Source organism: Strigops habroptila, chromosome 2 (genome assembly GCF_004027225.2).
Source record: "Strigops habroptila isolate Jane chromosome 2, bStrHab1.2.pri, whole genome shotgun sequence".
Taxonomy (NCBI): domain Eukaryota; kingdom Metazoa; phylum Chordata; class Aves; order Psittaciformes; family Psittacidae; genus Strigops; species Strigops habroptila.
Window position 1 is genome coordinate 11897570 of NC_044278.2, and position 18395 is coordinate 11915964.

The window sequence follows — 18395 nt, forward strand, 5'->3', positions numbered from 1 at the left end:
GACTTACTGCAATTTCAGTATTTACTTCATGTTTGCTGAACCTGTAAACAACCACATACGCAGAAACTCCTGCCACACAGAAAATTCGGCTTTCAGGACACCAGTACATCATCTGAACAGCAAATGGGTCTTCTTCCACAATCTCAGCTGTTGCTTTTCCGTCTCCCACTTTCTGTTTTTCAAAGACCTTTGATGTTTTTAACTTGTACAACATCTGTAGAGTAACTGGAATATATTAAAACATAAAAAATACTGACTAACATGAAACAAGTAAGTTATAAAATTCCTTGGTTCTCATTTTGTTTTCAGTTCTGGCATAACAAAAAGTCTTATGAAGGCCTAAGAGGAGAAGAAGATGGGTATTATACAATACAGATATTATTCTGGTGCACAGTACTGGTAGGATATGTATTTAATACTTCAAAATGGGTATTTGTCTCTGAAATACTTAGTACTTTCTGGCACAGGATGTCAAAGGTGTATGTTACCTATTATGTCCATAATTATTGGGGTTATACTCAATGTTATAGAGAGGCTGTGATAAAGCTGCTATTTGCCTAGTAAGATGTGAAACTAAGATTTTGCTAGAACGTAAAGACTGTGTGGCACTTCAAGAGCAAACATTAGGGAAGCATTCTGATGGCCTGGACAACACAACAAACAGGAGTTCCTTTCTGAGTTCTATCATGTTTTGAATTTCTTGACTAATAAGTATATCTGTCTTTCCACTTGTATAAAAAATATTACTATCTAGAAGCCTTTGCCAAGACTAGAGCTTGAGTGCATTGAATTCTGGAGGTAAAGAAGGGATTATAAGTAACCCTATTTTGTTCTATCGAGATTCCTCCCTGCTTTTTACTACTTTTACATTCATTTATCACTGGCATTAACTACTAACTGAGTAAGGTCAGAAAAGTGTTTTTTTCCCTAATTTAATAAAAATTTGCTTAATTTCACCTCATTATTCCTAATGATATCATTCCCAGGTATTACTACTCCTATTGTTAAATATTATGTTTTATATATATGTGTGTGTGTTATTTGTCAGCATTATATAGAAGTGAACTTCAGAAACTTACTGGCAGAAGCATCCCAAAACTTTACTGATCCATCTGCATGGCTTAAAGAAAAGATGAAAATTAAACGTGTTAAAACAAGAAGGAAACAGCATGCATCATAGTTGAATAGTTTCTGTTTTAAAGGACGGCTCCTTGCAAACACATCAGGCATTGCTCATGGGGCTTCTATTGCAATCTGACCCTTTCTATGCCCTTTTGCTATGGATTGTTCCTCCACTCACAAGGTGAAAATCACCCCAGTTCACCACACGATCACTAATGCCAGGGTATTAAAAAGAATTCCTAAACTGTCTCCAGATAAAAAGTCCCCAGAAGGACAAAGGACAACAGCTATAGAAGAGCAGCTGCTCCCCTTTTCAAATCTGTTCTCTGTGCCCTTCAAGGCCAAAATATTCTCTTGCAAAGGATTCTCATTTCCAAAGACCTCACCTTCACAAGTATATAAACTTTCTGCCTAACTCTGAGGCCTCAAATGGTAATTTCTTAATGGTAGATCATCCCCAAGGACAAAGCTTATTTTCTATAGCAAATGGGAATTTCTGTGATGACTCAACACAAGATAAAAACTATGTACCTCAAATGAAAAGGCCAGGCTATGCACACTTTGTGAAGGGTCAACTCTTATCTATAGCTAACCCACAATCAAAAGTTGTAGACACTAACATTTTAAAAGTACCAATCCTCAGTTTCATTCTCACCCTGTAATAATGATTTCAGGATATGTCTGAGCTCCAAGGTTCCACGCTCCACCACTGATAGGCCACTCCTGAACAAACAACAAGAGTACAGAGATCACAACTAATTCTGATCAATCTTTCTTGGTTAATTTTTAAACTCAGGAATAGACAACATCTTACTCCAAAAAGCAATAGAACTCATAAAAGGCATTCAAGGCTTTTAAAATTTAGTAACATTTTTATATTATCGATAAAGACTTTTGAAACAATAACATTTTTACATTATCAGTTAAGATTCTATGTTTTAAAAGTAATTCTGCACAGCTAACACTCAAAAATCCAAAACAGGAACTAGAGGAAGGAGTATCAAACAGTTCTGCTACTCTTTTCAGATGGCTTGACTCTTGGAGTTTCTATAGAACACTGAATAGACTGAGAATCTATTTTGAGGATGAAGACTACCGAAGAAATTGGCCCAGAAACAAATATCTGAGCATGATGCCACGAAATAGGAGAAAAAAGGATGCAACTTTTACAGAACATATGAAATCATTATCTCCTCTCTGCCTTTTGTTTACTTGTGGGAAGACCCCCATTCTCTTCCTTGGTCTAGGCTGGTAGAGTGAAATGCTGGTCTGTGCCTAAAGCTTGATGTGTATGGATACCAGATACAGGATGTGGAGGATGACATATGCGTAGAGTGGGGGAGGATGTGTGCAGAGTATGAATAGGTGGAAAAATCCTGGGAGCACAAACTGGTTGTGTGGATACAACAGTGGAGTGGATGCTTGTGGGTACAGAAATGTGTGGGTGGCAAATGAGAGGCTACCTACATTCAGAAAATATATTTGTATGTGCACAAATAAAGTCAGGGGACAAGAGGGTGTGCAATGAATACAGGTAGGGGGTGAAAGTTTCAGAAACTATGTATGTGAGGTAAAGATAGAAAAGCAGAAAATTCAAGTAAGAGAGAAAAAAAAAAATCTTTTTGGAAGTACTCTGCTGGATCAAGATCCAAAAAGAAGTAGATAGGGCCCAGTTTCTCAGTATAGAGAAAACAAGGCAGCTCCAAGGAGAATAATTATGTTAGCCTGAACAGAAATCTGATGATGTCAGATTTGTTTACTCAATATATTTTCTAATTTATTTATTATGATGGATTAGTTCTAGTCCAAACATAAACCAGATTAAGGCTTGCAATTTATAAAATAATTGCATTTCCTTTTTGTATTTCTGCAGCTTGTCCCATTTCTAAAAGCATTATGTAAAGACTTTGGTAGCTCAGTAAAATAATTATTAATATCCCTATTTAATAAAACTCTTACAGACCTGCTGTCAATCTTCAACTTTCACTGAAGCTCTTCTGCTGACTTCTTTGAGTTATAGTGTTTTCAGTTTTCTCTTTGATACGGGTCACTTATCCATACATATTTGAATGATATACTGATAGCTTTCCTTTAAGTCAATCTGGCATAACTCCAGCACCCTAACGATTAAGTCCTATATAATGGTTATTAATGGTTGTGCTTAATAGATGATGGTTTTGAGAGACAAATACCAAGCTGTAAGCATGCTGCTAAGCTGCTTGTTGGACCAACTTGAAAGTAATTATTAAAGAAGTAAAATGAAAATTATTTGGTAAGATGTTACAAAAACATAGGTAGTGCTTCCACTTGTTTTTCTTTACAGAAATATTGGCTTTGCTTACCTTATTGCTGTATCCTTGCTTTTTATGTTTTGCTCCTACAGAATAGAGCACAGGAATCAAATCTGGAGGACAGTCCGCAAAATATTCTGTGCAGGTAACAGGTGACTCATGAATGTCAATAGGATATGGATTTTCAAAGATTGGAAAACTAGTTAAGGAAGACAATTTATTAGAAGCACTGTGACACACTGAGCAATAGAATAAAACATATTCTTATATTAAAGTGTGTAACAGAATCTAAGTAAAACCATTACTAATAAAGTACATTTCCCCCTATTTATTAAAACATATGCATTGTTTTTAATGTCAGTAATAATGTGTAGTTACTCACATAAAGATATAAAAATTTCACTACTGTGACAAGAATTCTCTCGTAACATAAATACCCATTCATGTGAATAGGACTCCTTGTGTGAACGAACTAATTAGGAACTCATTTTTCCCAACATCTCAAAAAATCTTATTTATACAAAAGTGACACATTTTTTAGAACCTTCGGGTCGATGTATATGATATATACTATGACCTAAGAACTACTTATACAACCATGGATTTTATACTGAGCAGCTTAGCTTATTAAGTTGGTAAACTACTGGTTCTACAATAAACAATTGCAGTAACAGATGAAGTAGACCTCAGTTTATTTCCTACTTCCATCAGTTTGGACAGTCTGATAAGAAGGGAGGCCTCACTACTGGCATGTTACACAATGTTATTCACAATTCAAAAACGTAGGAAATTTGGTTCTGATTTCAGTTCCATCCATTTTGTATGCTAGGATGATCTGAAGTATTCTTGAAAGTGAGATCAGTATATGAGTCACTTAAAATGTTCCAAGACATTAAGGGCAAAATCTGTTCCTAGTTATACCACTGTGAATGTGGATGTACATTACTGGTAGTGTTGGAGGAAGAACAAAATAAATAAGAATTAGATTCTGCATTACATGATGTATAGTTTCTTTTTGATATGAATATCAATTCTGGTGTAAAAAGTAGTTGTCATTTAAACCACTAACTGGATCATGAAATAATCCTGTAGATTCACTATAAATGAATGCCACTTATTGTTAAGATACTTAAATAAATACTTCAGTGGTAGTCGCTGTGAAGCCTAATGAAGTTAGGCATGCATATAAGTAGCAATTGTATCTGGTTTCCAAAACACACATTCATGTCATAATTCAGCATGTGACCAAATATTACTTAACTGCAATGTTGAGTGAACGTTTGAGGGTTATGCTGAAGGGACAGTAGATTCAGATTTATTCCCCAAATTAAGAACAAATATTTTTTTTTATTAGCTGATCTTAGCTCTTCAGTTGGAGGTAAAAAAATAGAGTGAATTATTACCAGGAGCGAATGATTTTGGACAGGAAACGACGTTGCATGATAATATTTGGATTTTTATTATAATTTCCTGCACAATTAAAATACACAAATAACTTCATATAAGAATTCATACTTACTTGCTTTGTGTCAGGTCAACAACAATGAGATCTTTTTCCAAAAGCACAACTACAGCATAGGGTTCTTGAAATTCTGTAAGTAAGGAATCAAGCATAAAGACAGGGAGTTCTCCTATGCATTAGTCATTTTAAACAAGTAAGTCATATTTATGTTCTCTAAACATTCACAGTGTATTAAACAAAAGTTTTACGATACAAATTCTAGACATATCCACGAACTAGACATATCTGCTAACTAGGGCCAGACAGGAACTGGGAAATGACTTTTGGGCAGTATTGCTGATCAACATACGCAGCAGAAACAGAATTGGCATATTATAACATGCGAGCACGATGGTATATTGAAAGCAAAGAAATAGAATATGAGTAAGTTGTGTGTATCACTGTATTGCTGAATCCAATTATTATAAAGAAAATGTATTTTTGCTGTCCGGTAGTAACACTTCTAACTGTTCTTCAAAACCAGATGGTGAACAGTTGGACCAGTCCACTTGATGATACACAATGCCTTCATTTCTAAAGCAATTCCAAAGGAATCCTGTAAGTCTGCTGTGTTCAATTCAGATACTGACATGTTCCTTCCTCCCATACGCTCTTAAGTAGATTATACTGTTTGGCTTTTTATTTAATGCCTTTTTTCATTTATCAAAAATAAACAATTAAAATGACGAATGCTTCCCTTGGTGTCTCAGTTTACAGAAGAGAAAAGTGATTTTAAAAAGTATGTGAAATTATCACTCATTCTTTGTGGTCTGTTTTTATACAAGGCTATGAATACCACAGGTTAATCCCCAATTTTTAAATATTACTGTATGAGCAGGCGAAGGGGCTACAAAATCTTAGCACTGGGAAGTGTCACTTTATTTGACACATTTTAACAGTTTAATTCAGGTTGAAGTGTAAGAACTTTTTTGCAGTTAAGTAATACTTTAATATTCTATAATTTAGCAATCTGCAGATTTTAAGCCTCATGAAAAATGTCAGAAATATAAGCACATGTTTGATTCATAGCAATATTTCCTCACACTAGTCCGTGTGTTTCAAGCTTACATCTGGAGATATATGCATGCTTTATTGTTCACTCATTACTTGCTTCCTATATTGAGAATGCAAACAGCTTCCAGTTAATTTCAGTGCTGTGGTTTTCTTGAGGTAGAGACAACTGTGAGAATGGAAGTCCCTGGAACGGAATTCAGGTATGAGAGAAGACCACTTCATTTATATTCTCCATAACAGCGTTTTGCTTAATAAACTCACCATTTGGATATGGGGTTTCACAAAGAGTTAAAAAATCAACTATAGGATGATCCATTTCAAGAACTGTAATTGCTTTCCCATGCATGATTGTTAAACTTGGTCTTCGACAAGCCTTATCATATGACAATCCACCAGAAAATATCACAAATGGTTCACTGTATTAAAAAAATCAACATAGTAATTATAAGTTTACATAGTACATACAAGTTTACATTCCAGGTTTAATACCTTTAAACAATAATAAATTGCTTTGTGAAAAGAGTATGAAAGATTCTAAAAGAACTTTAACTTAGGAATGTAACATGGAGTTAATTACAGAATGAAAACCGTACCTGTTTTTACAGGTCTTGTACTCTACTTTAAGAATTGGTTTACAAGATTCAGGTTTTTTTCCATCTCTTTGAATTTTTCCTGAGGCAAGAAAGAAGATGAAAACTGTATTAAAACATCATGATAATAGGACTATCAAACTAAAACATACGCACTGAAGCAACTGTATAAGCAGGAAGAGAATGGAACTTCAAAGCTACAGAGGATGATGAGCATTAGCTCCTACTTCCATAAAATATGCATTTGTCTAAGTTAATTATATTTGTTATGACTACATTTTTACTGCCACATACATCTAAAAGACCATAGACCGCACTTCAGAGACATCTAAACTCTATGCAGATTACCGAGGATGACACTGAACTAATAATTAATGAATTACACCAAATGTACACCTTTTTTTCTGAACAGGTTATGAGCATAAGCACCTTATTTTTTTTGCTAAGACATTCTTAGATTGACACAATTGATTTTGTTGAGGAAATGTTACATTCTCTGGAGTGTAACTAGTTGAGTGATAAAATTACATGACGCATACAATTGAAATTCATGGGTTCTTTGTTAATTATGGCTCAGTACTTTCTTCTCATCAAGACAAAAGTCACTTGCAAACCAAAAAACCAACAATTTTAGTTTGGTTTTTGTTTGTTTGTTTGTTTTTTTACTTTGGAAAGTCTGTACTTGCTTTCAACAACAACCTGATTGGAGGATAAAGCTTAGATGAAGCTAGACTGTTCCCAGAGGTGCACAGTGACATGACAGGTTCAAAGGACTCAAGTTGTGACCTGGGAAATTCTCCTTTCATGTTAGCATTTGTACCATGAGGGTCATTAAATGCCAGAAGATGTTTCCCAGAGACAATTTGTCATTAGAAGTTTTCAATTGTCCAGTGTCAACTGGATACTGCCCTGAGCTAACTGATCTAATCAGGCCTGTTCTGAGCCAGGGGACCTCTGAGAGGTCCCTTCTGACATAAAGTACAATTCTACAACTAAAAAAGATAAAAGGAATGAGAAATTTAAGAAAATGCTAAAACTTTCCTGGGCTACATAGATCTTGCTTTTTCTTCCTTCCTTTCCATCCAGTCTGGCTTCTTGGTAATGTACTGATTTGCAATGGAGTCAATAACTTTTTACCTCATTTATAGGAAGCACTGATATATAAAGTCTCACCCACAAAAGACACAGCCATTTCTAAATATGACTCCTTTAAATTCTTCTTTGCAATGACTTGGGAAGCCTTGTACCATCTCTATAACAAGCAACACGGTGCCTTGTACAAAATGTATTACTACTTGTGAAAATTGCACATATGAGCATACAAGTACGAAATATAAAAGAAAGGAATGTGAAAATCCCATAGCCCAGCAAACTCATCAAACCCCAAAGACCAGCAGTAGGCTTTTAAGATGAATTGGATAAAAGAAGACTTTGGAGCAATACTATCCAGTAACAGGTATTTATGACACCAATTAAAACAAAGTTTGATCAAAATTGTTCTCTGATTTTTATATTTTGAAGCTACTTTGCAAATTAAAATATTTATGCAAGAAGCAACTCTGGATCTAGGCTACAATAAAAAATGAAATAAACACAGTTATTAGCAAACAGCATGGAGAATATTGTATTGCTTCTTAGCTATACGTTTTAACTATCAAAATTACCATGTGGAATTGTGGTCTGGAATGGTCTGTTAGGACTTTTCAGATTCCATAGGGTCAAGCTGCCATCAGAGTGACTGCACATGAACTGTTTTCCTTCATGATGCCAAGCAACAGAATGAATAGCCTACAGAAATTAAAGAAGAACTTGAGACTGAAATGGAATACAGTGTTTACAGTAAAGGTATTTTAACGTATGACTTTGGATTATATTAATCTAATGGAATATCAACACTTTGATGGTTCTTGTTTGTCTAAAGTCCAGCACCAGCATGTTTTAGTAACCAGTGGCTGTAACTTACTGCCAGTCAAGCAAAATAATTCATTATAAATGCTAACATAACACAAGAATGCAAGAAAGCCTGTACTGAATCAGACCAAACTTGAAGGAACAGGCTATTAAGGTAAAACTATAAGAACAAGGGACATACACTGCAATCATAGTATGTCTGATCTCATTTCATCCGGCAAACGTACAGGGAATTCTGTGTAACAAGTTTTACAGGTAACATGCAACACGCAGTCTTCCCCAGATGACTATTTAGGAAAAGTAGAAAAAGTACTCTGCTCTTGAATAATTCCCCCTTCCTCCCCTTAAGTTTCAGAGCAGATACACAGAAATCTAGGACGTTGAATATAAACCCAAACCACTAGAGAGACCAGGACTGTTTCATTGATATAGGACATTACCAAAACAATGATGTAAGATACTTCTGGAACAGATAGTGCTTCAGAGAAGAGGGATATCACACTCCCATGTACTCAACACAAGTATCACATGCTGAATGTTATCTATGCCAAAAAGCAACACTTCAAAAATTTATTCTGTGCATAATTAGTGGAACTGACTGAAAATATCCATAATTACATGAGACCAGCTGAAAGGGTAATGGTGTAACTCCTTCCTTTTCACTGGTATGTGCTGGAAACTAACAAAACAAGGGCATGTCGTGACAGAAGTGTAAAGCCCTCTTCTGACAAAACAAAGTATTGGTTCATTGTATCCCACAGTTTCTCACACACTCCCCTCAGAAGCACAAACTGACAGGATTTTCCCTTGAATCCATTTCCCTTCCAGAGATGTTTGTTAGCTGCCAAAAACCCAGAATATATTCTCATGTAAATGTAAATAAGAGATCTATTTTTGAATGCAGTTTAATAAATATCCATTTTTTTTGCAAGCAAGGAAACGCTAAGGCCTTGCATGTGCTTACAATTGCATATGGGCATTTACCTGATTTATTCTAATCACTTTAAAATCATGCCTGGGTATTCATAAATCAGCACCTGAGCTGTTCACATCAATTTTGCTTAAGCTGACAAGAAATAAACCTAAGTGCTCCTGCTCACTATTCAGAACTCCCTGTTGATCTTCTCTTTTAATCAGTATATTGATTGTTATGGTTGGTAACAACTCATGGTCTGGAGGGAGTATCAGAATACACCAGTGAAGAAGCTGGGACCCTTTACCAATACTTTGCTCAGCTCTTGAGGCTGAGCAGCACAAATGAGCCTTTGCATTAAGATGACCCAGATGTTTTAATAGGAATCTGACATACCTTGTATATGAATGCTTTGCTAATGCACTAGGAAGCTAGTCATGCCAATAACAACTCAACAAACAGAGCTGAGCAAAGCGTACTCTAAATATTTGAGTGACATAATGGGTGTCACTCAAACTTCTACCTACCAAAGGGGGCTTGACACACAATTCCTCTTAAGGACCTAGAAGATATCAAACTATAACAGAAGCAACAAAAGACCATGCAGAAAGATGCTTCATACAGAGTCCATTGCTCTCAGGTAGTACAAACCTTAGATCTGTGGGGAGCGCTGCTTCACTTACACTGCCTCTCCTCATGCAAATTAATCCTGACATGAGCTTATTCATGCTTGCTACCATGCCAAATTTGAATCTGCTTTTGATGTGTTATCACACATAGAAACATTTCACATGGTTACAGTCGCTAACTGTGTCTGAGCAGGAGCTAGTAACTAGCAGCTGAAAATTGTACCAAGCTGCTTGTTAAGCTGCCTCTCAGCTACTAGGTGCCACCTGCCAGCATAAACCTCCTGCTGAGTGGGGCTGAGGTGGGATGCTCCTGTCACAGACAGTTGGCATGGCAGCAGCTCAACTCACCTGTTAGACTTTGCCTCAAAACAGGCAAGAAATGCTTAGAATGGCTTTCAGAGGTCTCAGCTGGGAGTCACGACTAATACAGAAAGGTGGTACTGAACAAGTCCCTAGTTTTCTCTCTGCTAGAATATGTCTAGCATTCTAATCCGCTTCTTTAGCATACACACAGAAAAGGAGCAGTTATTTTCTTAGAACACGAGTTCATCATGGTGGGTGACTCATGTGAATGTTCACACAGTGTATGCACATAAAGCATATCACTCCAGATTGGGTACATTTCTCCTTCTGCAATACCCACAGTGGTTGCACACATATTCCATCTTCTCTCATACTCAGCATGTACTAAACTTAATCATGCCCAACACCATTTCAGTTCCTTCCCAACCACAAACCTCCTCCACAGAAAAGAACACACGGGAACTCTAGGACCACTTTTAACTATCTTGAACAAGCACCATAGTCATCCCATTCTATTGCTTGAATCTTAAGAATCCTTCATGTTAGTAGTACTAACTACAGACCATTACAGCAAGGGCTACATCTGATTTGATACTTCCATAATGGCCTAGTGCCTGATAAAGGTAGGGAGATGTCATTTGGCAAATATCTCTGTAAACTCTGCAGCTTCATTTTGGAGATGTGTTCTAATGAAAGATGATGACTATGCTTCAGGAAGCTCTGAATGTGCATTGACACAAGCTGTCAAACTTTTAAACAGCCTGTGTATGAAGATGGCTGGTTTTTTGGATCTGCCAATAATAACTTGAGAATCCTTTGAAGGATCTGTCTTGTTTATGTATTCAATTTTATACTAATTGATGGAAACAGACTTTTGAAGGAATTCATAAAAGGGCTTGCAAGGAAAGCCTTTTATAGAGGGCAGCATAGAGAGCATTGATTGAAAGGTTCTCAGTATCTCATACATATCACCACTGAGAAAATGACCATTATCATACAAAGCAAGAAATTTGCAGCTGACATCTTGAAGAACAGATACGAGATTCCTTAGCAGCAGGTTCAAGCTCTGGGACCAGGTGTTTCACAAGTGAGAACAGTTTAGTCTCTAGAGAAGCTTTGGCACAGTAGAGAAGAAAACACAGAAACTCCTTGTGTCAGGAACTGATGAACTGAGGCAGGCTCTAACTGGTATCAGTGGGGGTAAAGAGAGACACAACTACTTTTAGCTTCAGTGAATAAACCACAAGCATCATGGAGAAGCTTTAAAGAGAAGATACAGGCTTACAAGAACACCAAGCAGAAAAGTTGCAGATGATGCAACTTGTACAGCCTTTTCTATCCTTGGTGAGAAGCTCTCTCATTTGAAATGAGCAGACATGTTTTATCTAAGAAAGGTTCCCAGCCTTCAAGGCATGAAGTAAGAAGCACAGATGTAAAAGCTGCAACTGCAGGTCTGTGAACAGGGGCAGAGTCTTCAGCTCCAACACTTATGAGCTATTAGGTTGTTTCAGTGAGCTGTTTATTCTAGGAGCAATGTGTCCATGACATTAATCTGGCTGGCAAGGATAATGAAAGGGCATACTTCTGCAAACATTGGAAAGATCCTGCTAATATTGTAGGATACAACTCATCTCCCTGTCATAAGATTACCCATAATCTGAGGAGATGTCTGCAATGTGTCTTGTATTCACATATACAAGTCTTATGTGACGTGGAGCATCACACTAGTATGACAATGCCATGCAGCCTAGAAAGGATAGGCGAGATTTCACAGTGGTGATGTCCCGGCAGACTGAGAACCGTTATTTCTGGATGATCTTTTTATTAGCCAACTGTTCAAGTGTGCAAATAAAGAGGACCTATTCCACCTGAGCCAAGCGTCCACTACTTCTAAGACCTCAATTAAAAACCCAGCACTCAACATAGTGAAAAAAATGAATGGAAAAGACCTTTTAATAATGTTTCTCAGTGACAATGAAACGAAAGCATTTTTTTGTGGCTGTGTGAAAACAAATATCTTTAAATTCATGAGATACAAAACTATTCCTTCTCTATAAGAACTGAATGTCAGCAGATACAGACCTATCTTGAATTTAAAAAGGAAGAATATTTAGATTTGTAGATAGACGGTTATCAGCCTCCTTTCCTCTTCTGTATCAAAAAATATCTGCTGTTAACCTCTTGCTTCTGTGCTGCACAGTGACAGGTTCTACAGACCTAAATAACAACAGAGGGCCTCCTTCTCAACTGCTGGTCTGGGGAGACAATGCTGTCAAGGGTAACAGGAGAGAAATCCAGTGAAGGCTTGATCCTGTGAAAGGATATTTGGATGGAGTCTTAAGGGTGCTGACATTTAGTTTGAGTGACATTACCAAGCTGGTCAGCTATCTGAAGATTACAGGGAAGAAAGAACTTGCCTCGGTGATGAGCACTGACAGTCCATCAAAGACAAGAAAATGAGCTGTTTCTCAAAGTACACACCAAGTGCTAATGGAGAAGCCTGGTGCCAGGGGAATTTCTGATACTAAGCAGAAGTATCTGCTCCACTGATAAGCCAGAAAAAGATCGTGCCATCAGACTATCCTTAAAGATGCCAGAAGAGAAAGTGAAGAGTTAAGAGGAGATTTCCAGTTCTTTCACCATGAAATAGGGTGACTGCATTAGTATTAAAACTGGTGCTAAAGAAAGCACAATGACAGTTAGAAAAGTGAGGCTGGATTAATTTCGCTCAGACCTCATTCATAGAGGCACTTTGTATTCAATGAAGGTACAGAACATTTACAGTAACTTATCTGAGACCTCACAGATACCCAGCAATTGCAACTTGCTAGCTCAGTGCCACAGCAAATGACACTGGAAGATCAGTCAGCTGCCATGAGGCACAGAGACCTTGCATCAGTCCAGACAGAATAGGGAAGGGGAGCAGGAATAATGTTTTCTGGACTGTAATCTTAGGTGACCAATCTGTAAGAAGAGGCTTAGGTTTGAAAACCTGGGTTTGTGCCACATACCAAGTGGCACATGCCAAACTAACAATTTGTGACTCACAAAAGCTATGTAACCCAGGATTTAAAAAGGAACCCTTTTAGGGGCTCCCTAGGGGAATCCTAGCGGATCTGGAACATTATCAATCTGGAGCCTAAAAGTCTGGGATAAAGTACAATGGCTAGTCACACAACCCTTTTAAAGACAAAATAAGAATCTTGCAACCTTTTCAGTAGACCACAGCAAGCCATCGCAAGTTGCACAAAGCAGAGTAATGACACAGCAAGTAACCACTGAGGAGGAAAGCACATGACCGATAAAAACACCAAAAAATGTTCCTGAGGACAGTACTGAAAAATGTGGAATAACCAAATTGTATGAGAAATTTTCAACACCCCCCCCCCCAAAAAAAAAAAAAAAAGAATCAGTATTATGAAGATCCTGTTTTATGTAAGTCTCATTCTGACCACGAGATAGAAAAATGAGTGAACAGATTCCCCCACAGGAGACCTATGAAACGAAAAAGTTGTCCATCCTTAAATAATAGGGCAGGTGCAATTTCACAAGTGGATGCAGAGGTGGACTGTCACTTAGAAACAATTTCGTGGGCACATCTTGAGGCTTAAGTGCTGGCCTGTTTAAACTCTGAATTACCCTATCCTTTAGAACATTTGCTAAGTGGATGCTCAGAATCTTGACCTTGAAGCTCAGTGTAGTGTCAATGGGTCTGGTGAAAATGGGCCTGAAAGAATGCAGGACTCAAATATGCTCAGATTACTTTTTAGATTGAAAATAAATGTGTATACTTCGTACATGTAATAAGGTAGCAAGATGAAGAAGGGAAGAGAACTACAGGAAACCAGTTATTGCCTGGATCACTTTAAAGAAAATGTCCTTTTCTAGCTTCAGCTGTAGTTGCATTCACATTCATCTATGGTGAACTTCACAGAAGGGCTGGCAGAACAAAGCATGTTTTTCCCTAAGGCTAGTACTAAAATGATAATAACTAAGTAGATATCTATTTCTGAAGCAGCCTGTTTATTGACACAAGAACGGTGTCCGTGATTGATACAATCTGCTTACAAATGGCAAGAGACAATTGTCTGATAAAACTATGAGAATGCAATTTTGAAAACCTTTTATTCAGATCTTGAGTACTAGGTAATACCAACAGCCCTACAAAGTCATTTGCCTTTCACTGTAATTTATGTTCTAGTAAATTACTGATGATTATATAGTTCCTAATGTAGCTATATCTCAGGTCAGCTCATTACTACACTCTGTTCAACAGAAGATCTCCACACAGAAACTGATGAACTTGTCAGAATCAAGGGGAAGAGTCTGTGTCATAGCACACTCACAAGTGCTAAGGCATTAGAAGTAGAGACTTCAGGTTTTGATTTCTACTGGCAAAAGCACAGCACAAACAGTACTTCCAAAACAAGCAATGCCTCAGATAAATATTCATCTGCTTGACAAGGCACACGACAAACTGCTGAGTAACAGCTTTTCTGAATTAATGGAAATTGCTTACCTCATCATAATAAGCTCTTAAATCAGCTCTTTTAGATCGTAAGTCCCAGAATACGACAGTCCCATTTTCATAGCCTATCAATAGCTGGAGGAGGGAAACAAACACAATTATAGTTTCAGATTCAAAAGGTATTAACAAATATTGAAGAACTTCATGGTTTTAAGAGATTTTAAAGAAAATAAATAAGCACTATAAAAAGAAATGCCAAACTAATGTGCAGGATTGTAGCTCGCTCTGTTTGTAACACCCTGCTTTCAAATTACCTTTCAGTAGAAATTCTCATTACTGACAAGTTAACTTTCCTGCAAGATTATGTGTCTGGGTAGTCTCCACAAGTGTACATGTACTGAGAAAATAAGACTGTAGCATGTTCCTGACAGCTCTTACCTTCTTTGCCCCTGGTTAGAGGGAAAACTGACACCGAGGAGATCACTTGAACAACTTCAAACCAAAGAGTCACGTGACTAAACTCTTATCCAGCTACTTACATTCGTTTGATTTCTGCTTTCTATTGCTTAAAAACATTCTTAAGATCTCCCCTTGCAGAGAATAAATTGCTTGCTTTCCTAGAAACTGAAAAGAAATTAACTGGCATGCCAGCTTTTACTTCTTTGGAACTGCGATGTCGCATCACCATGCACACCTAAGGAATACTGGGGAAGAAGATTTATGAAAAGAGAAAGAGAAGAAAAACGATGCTCAGGAGAAAAAAAGAATGAACACAATCCTTTTGCCTTGTCTCTGTCGAAAAGAACTGATTTCTTGATCTGGCACGGTATTCACCTCTCTTCATCTGAACACAATTCATTTCAGACCTTATGGAAGACATGAAGTCTAGCCTGCTTAGGTGTCCTGGAAATTGCTTCCCACAGAGCCTGTCTTCCTAAGAATCTATCCCGAACATGAAGACTGGGAATAGCCAAACTGGCAAACTCACACATTTCTGCTACAGAATATTTTATACAACTGGCAGTGATAACTGCAGTTGTTCTTTGTCCATAAACACATGAATCACAGAACGCAGGCAAGGATTTACAGTTTCTATATTAAGAATCTGAGCAGAAGAACGACAAGATTATCTCTTAGTCTGTGAAACCTTACCAGCATCTTTGCCATCTCTCACTTTGGCTTGCATAACTCATAAAAATCAAACTTGGCTGGACTGCTAAACAAAACATCACTGTTCCCAAGTTAAGTATAACTGATACATCAAATACTCCTATAAAAGAGTCTGGGAATACTCTCAGTCCTACTAAATATGATTCTTTATATTGCCAGGAGAATATTCATCACGTGAAGTTGTATTACCTAACCTGGGAATGATTTACAGTTAATATATTTAAAACCTGAATATGAAAAATGCTTGATTACTTAAGAATTCTGCTCCTGAGAAAAATTCAAACTGTCCTGGAGAGATTCCAGAGTATTTATCATTTTTGCTCTGGTTGGGTCCATATGGGATTCTGGGGCAGAGTAAATATGAAAAGACATGCTGTTCAGAAAGCATGCAGCTAACTGGATAGCACTTGTGTCAGGATGCCATATGGTAATCCGGGATAATAGACTGCCACTGAGAGTGAACAAAGAAGTGTCTTACTGTGACTGCTTTCACTGTTAGTGTAGTGATCCTAAATGGAAGACAGTATTATACCCAGGAGTTAGTGATCCCCATAGCAGTTAACCTGAGTAGGTGAGGCCCGTGCTGTGCTGCGTTGTGCTGTACATATTCCTTGGCCACAAGATAAACTTAACTGGCTAATTCAAAAGAAGCCTGTAGGCAGCTCCCACTTGATAAGGACAATTACAGTACTCTTGTGTCTTTGCCTTTATCTTAAGATAAGGCAGTATGTCTCATGTGAACACCCTTTTTCTTGATAGTAGAAATGGATATTAAAAAAAAACCCCTTTTATCTTTTGAGCTCTCCAAAGATCAAAATATTGGCAAACAGAGGGGACCAGCACAGTGTGCTGTGCCCTTACTGAAGGTTTATCCAATGCTACACAACTTGGGGTTCCCACCATCCTTTTTGTATCAACTTCAAAAAACAGTATTTTAATCAATATGTTATGGAATCTGAGCGCCTTCCTTACTGTCATCATAACAGGCACTTGCACTAGTGCAATACAGCTGGGTACCAAACCAGTTGAGTTCAGTTCCTATCTACCAGTATTCTTTTCACCTCAGCTTTTGTACAAATATATTCAGGAAACTGAAAGAACAGAAAAGCATTTAGCATGTGACCCTGTAACTTAATAAGCCTTTCTCCCTGGTGAAGCAGGGAGAATTTTTATCACTCTCTTTTGCAAAGATATCACACTCCAGGTGATTCCTAAAAGGTTAAATACCTCCTATCAGAGACAGCATTTCACGTGATCTATTGCTGAAATGTTTAATGAACAACAGCACTTCAGAATTGCAAGACACAAAGTGCTGTGATTTCAGGGAAGAAGGGGGCCTATAAGGATGTTGGAGAGGGACTCTTCATTAGGGACTGCAGCAACAGGACAAGGGGGAATGGGTTTAAAGTGAAACAGAGGAAGCTTAGGTTAGATATAAGGAAGAAGTTGTTTACTGTGAGGGTGCTGAGGTGCTGGCACAGGTTGCCCAAGGAAGCTGTGAATGCTCCATCCCTGGCAGTGTTCAAGGCCAGGTTGGACAGAGCCTTGGGTGACATGGTCTAGTGTGTGGTGCCCCTGCCCATGGCAGGGGGGTTGGAACTAGATGGTCTTAAGGTTCTTTCCAACCCTGACTATTCTATGATTCTATGTTTTGCTGCATAGCTGGGAATCTCTCTTTCTTTGCTCTGATGGTAGCCATGCTGCCTAGCTACTAGTACTGGGTAACTGTGATTAGTCTCATCACCCGTATATTTCTGATGGTCCAAATTCTGACCTGTCTGAACCATAGGAAACTCAAATATTCACACTCCTCTTGGCTATGGTGAGCACCTGAGAGATCTGTAAGACAAGCTTTATGTTTGCAATAGAGGTAAAAAAATAAAACATTCATAAATGCAGTTGGAGAGGAAAACACAAAGAAGAAAAATATATGTAAATATGTGTAAAAAGAGTCAAGGAAGGAAACAACCCAAAGATTTCTCTTCAGCTGGTGTTTCCTGGCACCTTGTTTAATTACTTATGCTTAATTAGGCTAAGAAACATGCAGAAAGCCGAACAGAATTTGAAGGAGGAAGGAGTCCTGGCAAGATCTTCCTTGTCTAGTGGAGTTGTTCCGCATTTTGACTTAAATCCTTCTTCATGAAATGCTTTTGATGATGGTGTTTTAGGGAGATTTCTCTTTTACAGTGAACTAATTGCACCTTGGTACATGCCAGCCAGCCCCTTCCTTGTCCTGGTAGCACAAAACAGCTGAGAGAAAAAACCCCAAGCCTTCCAAATACACTGTATTAGGTGTTATTAGATCTCAGAACACAGACTCAGAGATAGGAAGTTTAGTCCACCAGCTAATAGTTAATAACATTAAACCTTTTCCTATTAAGCGTTCTCCATTTGCTGGGAAACTGCAGATCACTGGAGTTAATGTCTTCTCCTGTGTCAGCAAGAGAAATCACGTCTGCTACAGATCTGTCACTTAAAAATGG

The 18395-nt window shown here is 37.7% G+C and overlaps 1 protein-coding gene across 7 annotated transcripts in view; it reads right to left on the reverse strand.

The window, feature by feature from the left end:
• Positions 1-18395, reverse strand: part of STXBP5L (syntaxin binding protein 5 like) — a 188510-nt gene that overhangs the window by 67822 nt on the left and 102293 nt on the right. For all 7 annotated transcript variants that reach the window (XR_003989447.1, XM_030472014.1, XM_030472013.1 and 4 more), the window contains exons 7-15: positions 14794-14877; positions 8183-8306; positions 6522-6600; positions 6190-6344; positions 4933-5005; positions 3465-3612; positions 1778-1845; positions 1080-1120; positions 8-225 (exon numbers count right to left, since the gene is read on the reverse strand). Coding sequence is in view for 6 of the 7 variants with exons in the window: in XM_030472014.1 (XP_030327874.1) it covers positions 8-225; positions 1080-1120; positions 1778-1845; positions 3465-3612; positions 4933-5005; positions 6190-6344; positions 6522-6600; positions 8183-8306; positions 14794-14877 (990 nt within the window). In the remaining variant the exon portion in view is untranslated. The remainder of the gene's footprint in view (positions 1-7; positions 226-1079; positions 1121-1777; positions 1846-3464; positions 3613-4932; positions 5006-6189; positions 6345-6521; positions 6601-8182; positions 8307-14793; positions 14878-18395) is intronic.